At 41.1% G+C, this 7,079-nt stretch overlaps 1 protein-coding gene across 1 annotated transcript; it reads right to left on the reverse strand.

Moving 5' to 3' along the window:
* Positions 1 to 2,662: 2,662 nt before the first annotated feature.
* On the reverse strand, positions 2,663 to 4,967 carry LOC137996143 (tetratricopeptide repeat protein 28-like). Its single transcript, XM_068841569.1, has 5 exons — positions 4,600 to 4,967; positions 4,359 to 4,483; positions 3,867 to 3,942; positions 3,638 to 3,761; positions 2,663 to 3,508 (listed from the first exon to the last, which is right to left on the reverse strand). The coding sequence occupies exons 1-5, from the start codon at positions 4,965 to 4,967 to the stop codon at positions 2,663 to 2,665; spliced, it is 1,539 nt and encodes a 512-aa protein (XP_068697670.1).
* Between the last annotated feature and the right edge of the window lie 2,112 nt (positions 4,968 to 7,079).

The raw sequence follows: 7,079 nt of genomic DNA on the forward strand, positions 1-7,079 counted from the left end.
CTAATATGGCTTCCCCAAAAGTTCGCATCACGGAGCCCAGTCTTCCTTCCCAGTCTTAGTTTTGGCCAACATTACAGAAACACAGAAAATACACATTGCCCGAAACTGTCACTTAATAATATTGTAAATGGAAAGTTGTACTTCATGTAAAATGATCACGCGAGAACATACCGCAAAAGCTTGGAGTTATTTTAGATTATTTTCAAGGGCCAAAATAATGCGATGACTAGATCCTCAGTTATGCATGCAAACTGTTTTGCTAAGTCCCCGATTTGTATCAAGTGATGAACTAATCCTGGTACAGAAGCTTAAAAACAAGGCACAAATGTAAGGACTTGGACAGTATCTTAATACTTCTGAAACCTCACGGTACTTTAACAATAATTCGCATATATTTAGTCTGTCTGCTACTGAGGTATCAATGATAGAATTGTTTTTCAATAACTCATATAATCGAAGGAAGGAAAATGACATATCGACGTATCAGAGTCCAAGTACTTTTCTCACGTTTTGGACATCCTTTCTGAAAAAAAAAAGACGAAAAACAACAAATAAAGAAAGAAACAGTAGTGGGTTAAATGGCAATAAGGAAGTTTGTTCTGATTGGCAAGTAAATAATATAACAATTATCTTATTTCGTGAAACCGTTTGTGATTAGTTAATAGCAACAATTCCTATTCAGTGTTACTTGAACATGTAGACTGTAAGACCTCAATAGCTACTTTACTTGACATACGTAACTGGCAATCCCCGATCAGTTTCATCATAACATGGCTCAAACAGCTAGCTATCTGCAGGAAGGCCGAAGTAGCTTACTCGCTGAATGCAGACATTAGGGCCGTTTATACGAGAGAAAACAAGCCGCGGCTTACTCTTGCCGCGGCTTACATAAGATACGAACACCCCGTATAGACGGTACAAAATCTATGTTTACGGCTTATCCTGGCCTTGGAGTTTATACTCGTATAAATAGTTCCTTTTCGCGTATAATGCACGCCGCGGCCAGAGTAAGCCACGGCTTATTTTCTCTCGTATAAATGGCCCTAATATTTAACTCAGGTATTGGCCAAAGCAGTTAGAGCCATAATAACCACACTGGCAACCGATTTTGAAACCATTCTCTGGGATGACCATACCTGCTTCTTTCGGACAACTTGCCAATTAAAACACAAAAAGTACAGAGATTAAAGTTATTTAAATAGTACTTACCATTCTTTTCGTGTTAATGTTGCCCAAATTCAACGGAAAATCATCGCCAATTAGCACAAATGTGCGCCCTAGTATTTTAAGGCGGAATAATTCGTTGTCTCCCGAAGAGATCTCATAGCATGGTGAAGAAGCTGTACTTGCACTTTTCCTATCTGCCACGTGTTGGTTAGATAGAAACTCTTCATGAACATCAAGGTAGCCTCATAGTCAATTGCCCAGAGTGACACCAGAACAGACCGGGCACCAGCACACAGGAAAGCCCTAGCTATTCACACAATACCCTCAGATTTTACCTCTCCCTGGCCAATATGACAGCAACTCAGCACAACCAGTCTTGCCTGAAGACGAACTGCGTGAAACATCACTCAACGATAACATGTAAATTTTACCTTTGGGGATCTGGGATGTGCGTTCAGGATTGGGGGCCCCCCAGCAATTCTCCAAATTCGTCATCTCCATGTGCTGCAATGTGAATTAAAGCAAACTGACTTCATTCTTTGCAACACCTCAGCTTTGGGTGCATTTTTTCCGTGTCAAGAGGTGTGGTCTGCAGAAGTTCTCCAATCATATCCACCTCTGTTTTCGCAAATGGCAGCTGTCCATACATGGGTTTCACCGGATGCATGCAGTAAATTACTTACTTCAAGCACGGATCACCCAAAAGCAGCGCTTCATTCTTACTTTGGAAGTCGTCAGGTGCACTAAGCCATCACTTTTAAAGCAGTCAGTGAGGGAATTTACGAATCCTGACAGAGTCACTCAATGCAGAAAAAGGAGCCCAGGCCAAAGGGTCCATCAGGAACAAAGGCAAGGTCATCACCCTGGAGCAAAAATCTGCGATAGGACTGACCTAAGACATCATACAATGGCTGCAAAGAGTTGCACAGAGAAGCCTCAAGGACTGAACAGTTTTCCTTCCAAAAGCTTCACCTACTGCTCAGAGGAAGTTGCTGTGTTGTCTGTCCAAAGTGAACGATTCTCGACATCGTAAGACAGTCCCCACATTTATTTGTTTACAAAGTACTTTTCATCAGTGAGTAGGCACTTCCCATTTTCGATTTCCTTTTGTCTAAAAGTTATCCCGATATCTTCCCTTAGCAACCCAGAAAGCTGATCGTGTTCCCTTTAAGTGCCTGTGAAAACAGTTTTGTGAAAGTAGATCCCTTCATAACCAAAGAAGAGTTACCTTTACTGTAGCTTTCTCTATCAACGCCATATTGCATCTTCAAAATGTCTACCAAAGACCTGTGCTTGGTCCCTTCTCAGCATCATACAAAGGCCCCATCAACTTCTCTTATTCTTCAAGAGTGGCTGTTCCACAGAGCAGTGTATTGCAAACCAATTTTTTGTCACCGGAAAGCTACTTTTGCCATCCACTCCTCTGACTGAAGAAGACGCCTTGTTTCCTCAAAATAATGGATGCTTAGACGGATTAGTAATTAAGAGCTTTTCCTCAAGGAGTCAAAAGATTCAATGAAATAGACCAATCTGATAAACAGTGCTGATTGCCTGCCCTATTGAGGTCTTCCGTTTCCTTGCAAATGCTAAGGCTTTTGTTGGTTAAAGAGAAGCCAATTTTTTGAAGCTCACCGATATTGTAATAACCAATGCTGAGATTGCCATAGGCACTTCCTTCTCCGGCCCTGTCCCCCACTTCTTTTGCAATACTAAGATGTTGATTATGGTACTCTATGGCTTGTTCAAAATTACCAAGACTTTGATAAGCTTGCCGAGATTGCAATAAGCACGTCCTGTCTCCGGCCCTGTTCCCCACTTCCTTTGCAACACTAAGATCTTGATTGTGGTACTCTATGGCTTGCTTAAAATTACGAAGACTTTCATAAGCGATGCCGAGATTGCCATAGGATCTTCCTTCTCCGGCCCTGTCCCCCACTTCTTTTGCAATACTGAGATTTTGATTTTGGTACTCTATGGCTAGCTTAATATTACCAAGACTTTGATAAGCGTTGCCAAGATTGCCATAGGCTCTTCCTTCGCCAGCCCTGTCCCCCACTTCTTTTGCAATACTAAGATGTTGATTGTGGTACTCTATGGCTTGCTTAAAATTACCACGACTTTGACAAGCGATGCCGAGATTGCAGTAGGCTTTTCCTTCTTCGGCCCTGTCCCCTATATCTTTCACAATACTAAGATCCTGCTTGTGGTACTCTATTGCTTGCTTAAATTGACCAAGACTTTGATAACTGTTGCCGAGATTGCCATAGGCGTTCCTTCTCCTGCCCTGTCCCCCACTTCTTTTACAATTCGAAGATCTTGATTGTGGTACTCTATGGCTTGCCTAAAATTACCAAGACGTTCATAAGCGATACCGAGATTGCCATAGGCTTTTCCTTCTCCGGCTCTGTCCCCCACTCTTTTGCAATACGAAGACGTTGATTGTGGTACACTATGGCTTGCTTAAAATTACCAAGACTTTTATAAGCAATGCCGAGATTGCCATAGCCTCGTCCTCTCCGGCCCGGTCCCCCACTTCTTTTGCAATACTAAGACATTGATTATGGTACTCTATGGCTTGCTTAAAATTACCAAGACTTTCATAAGCATTGCCGAGATTGCCATAGGCTTTTCCTTCTCCGGCCCTGTCCCCCACTTCTTTTGCAATACTAAGATCTTGATTGTGGTACACTATGGCTTGCTTAAAATTACCAAGACTTTTATAAGCAATGCCGAGATTGCCATAGGCTCTTCCTTCTCCGGCCCTGTCCCCCACTTCTATTGAAATACTGAGATGCTGATTGTGGTACTGCTATGGCTTGCTTAAAATTACCAAGATTTTCATAAGTTATGCCCAGATTGCAATAGGCTATTCCTTCTCCGGCCCTGTCCGCCACTTCTTTTTGCAATTCTAAGATCTTGATTGTGGTACTCTATGGCTTGCTTAAAATTACCAAGACTTTCATAAGCATTGCCGAGATTGCCATAGGCTTTTCCTTCTCCGGCCCTGTCCCCCACTTCTTTTGCAATACTAAGATCTTGATTGTGGTACACTATGGCTTGCTTAAAATTACCAAGACTTTTATAAGCAATGCCGAGATTGCCATAGGCTCTTCCCTCTCTGGCCCTGTCCCCCACTTCTTTTGCAATACTAAGATTCTGATTGTGGTACTCTATGGCTTGCTTAAAATTACCAAGATTTTGATAAGCATTGCCGAGATTGCAATAGGCTCTTCCTTCTGCGGCCCTGTCCCCCACTTCTTTTGCAATTCTAAGATGTTGATTGTGGTACACTATGGCTTGCTTAAAATTACCAAGACTTTTATAAGCATTGCCGAAGATTGCAATAGGCTCTTCCTTCTGCGGCCCTGTCCCCCACTTCTTTTGCAATTCCAAGATCTTGATTGTGGTACTCTATGGCTTGCTTAAAATTACCAAGACTTTGATAAGCATTGCCGAGATTGCAAATAGGCTCTTCCTTCTGCGGCCCTGTCTCTCATTTCTTTTGCAATTCTAAGATCTTGATTGTGGTACTCTATGGCTTGCTTAAACTTACAAAGACTTTGATAAGCATTGCCGAGATTGCAATAGAGTATTCCTTCTCCGGCTCTAAGGCCTAATTCCTTAAAAATGGCTAATGCTTCTGTGTAATTTGTTATGGCCTGATTAAAGTTAGCTGCACCATCATAGTATTCACCAAGATTGAAACAAGCCAAACCCTCACCTTGTCTGTCTCCCTTCTTTGTTGCAATGCTAAGCTCTTGCATGTGCCACTCCAAGACATTCAACTTTCTATCCACCATTCTCGATAATCAGAACCAGGAATGTTTTCTCAGAAATCTGGGGTGCACCTACCAGATAAATGAACGAAAACACAGTAAGTTTCAATGCCCTGACTACAGGATGCCAAACCGACACTGCAAGATTAATTGGACAGTGAAGGAGTAGGTATCTATCTTAAGCCAGTATTTTGAAAGACAATGCTTTTCTTCATCAGGGTTTTCCAAGGGATGATTTCGGCTTACAGAGACCATCCTTACAGAATAGATAGGAATATAGCCCATAATATGATAAAATACTTGAATATTTAACGGACTAAGAGCATTTTATACAATAACAATCAAGGAACATTAAAAATAGAGATTATATAATGTAATGAGGAAAAACAGCCTATAGGAAAAGGATGGTATCCCATTTCATCTTTCTTATCTAAAGCTAACAGTTCTAAGATGTACTTCTCTGGCAGGAAATCTGCTGCCGGTATGTAGCTGACACCAAAAAGACAAGATGTAACGTCAAATTGACGTAAATCTCATTTTTTTTTTTCTTTGTTTAAGCCTATGTCCCATTGTGACACAATCTTGAAATCCTGAGATAAGATTTCCAACAGAAAGATTACTACGTCTAAATCTATCCAATATCAGACCTGGAAATTCAATAGACCATTTTACAGTTGTAGCTAAGTTACCTGGCCTACGAATGGAAGCGAGGCTTCTGGTGACCCTGTTTTGATACAAACCTCCGTGCTTTTGTAATGTTAATACGGACTAATTAGAATTACAACAACACAATTTGCATGATAAAAGCAGTGGGGGCTGTATCAATGCAAGGTCACCGGCAGCCTCGCAGCCATTCATAGGCTAGGTCGCTGAGCAAACAACTGTAAAATGGCCTATTGCCTGTTTTCCGTCATTGTTTTTTTTGTCTGGATACCTGGTTAATCTGTGTTTTTTGATCCAGGGACTTTGAATGAGCTAATTGGATTGCTAACACATTTCCATTAGGAAAGGCTCATGGTCAGGGCAAATTGGCCTTTTTATTCTAGACATGCATAATCCAGCCATCCAAATTAATGCGCGCATTATTCTTTTGTTGCAACTCACCCTGACTGTAACGTTTAAAGATACTTTGAATTTTACTTTACATATTAAAGGGGAACTCCGGGGTAAGATTAAGGGGAATTTGGTATGTTTGGCCTCAGGTTTATGTCTCAATTTTTGATAACATCATTGCCATATCGTTTCATTCAAATTAAATATTGTACCTGAAAGACGACCGAAAATGCAAACAGAAACCACCACCTTGAAAATTGCTCGCTTGTTCAGAAGGTAGTCAGCGTTTCATCGTGCAACGTAGAATCGTCAAAGCCATTAGATGTAATTCAATAATTATGCACCTTCTAGTTGTGCACAATATTTTGCATAGGCCGATGCCCACGTACATGCCGATGCTGGGATGTATTCTAATAAAATCAATGAGGAACAAGCATCCAAAGGTTTTTCATTCTGGCCGTACCAGTTTGAACCGCGTTGGAGTTCTGATGAAGCGGATAGCAACCTCGAAGACGTAGGCGACAAATGCATGGCGAGCAATGAAGAAGGAAATGAAAAGACCGCAAAATTCAGACTGGTATGTTGTACGAGTTATCTGTTAATTGTAATTCCATAACAGACTAAGTGACAAATAAACTCAACTCTGTTGATAAATTGCTCTATTGGTCTTTCTGTATCTCCCTGGTTGCCTTCAAAAATTGATGGATTGAATGCGAAAGCGAAGCTTTCCTTTGGCTATTCGATCTATTGCGCAGCTCCATCGCGGCTTTATTTACACTTTTAAAAACAGCAAAACATTATCACGCAATCCTTGATAATAAACTGCCACCAACGCTACGTTGAGTTGTTCTCTGTTCATAAATGCATTCCTACTAGTAGAAAGTCACGAAGAATATAGAGCAATTGCAATGTTAGTTTTTTGTAACATAGGTGTACATGCAGCAATTGTGAGATTATGGGAAGAGCAGAGGCATGCATATGCTGCCAAGAAATTGAGCCTGTCAAAAATAAGTTTATTGAGGCTCTTACTAGCAGTGAATGTGGCGAAGAACCCAAATGGGACATTACTAAGCAATGAAACGA

The sequence above is a fragment of the Montipora foliosa genome, chromosome 3 (genome assembly GCF_036669935.1).
Source record: "Montipora foliosa isolate CH-2021 chromosome 3, ASM3666993v2, whole genome shotgun sequence".
NCBI lineage: Eukaryota > Metazoa > Cnidaria > Anthozoa > Scleractinia > Acroporidae > Montipora > Montipora foliosa.

Bases quoted from the DNA above. Each gene is read 5' to 3' on its own strand.
- LOC137996143 (XM_068841569.1), bottom strand. From the start codon at position 4,967: ATGGTGGATAGAAAGTTGAATGTCTTGGAGTGGCACATGCAAGAGCTT. The intron at 3,943-4,358 runs GTAATTTTAAGC...GTATTTCAATAG, and splicing joins CAATGCTTATCAAAATCTTG to AAGTGGGGGACAGGGCCGGA. The intron at 3,509-3,637 runs GTAATTTTAAGC...TGGTAATTTTAG, and splicing joins CATTGCTTATAAAAGTCTTG to GCAAGCCATAGAGTACCACA.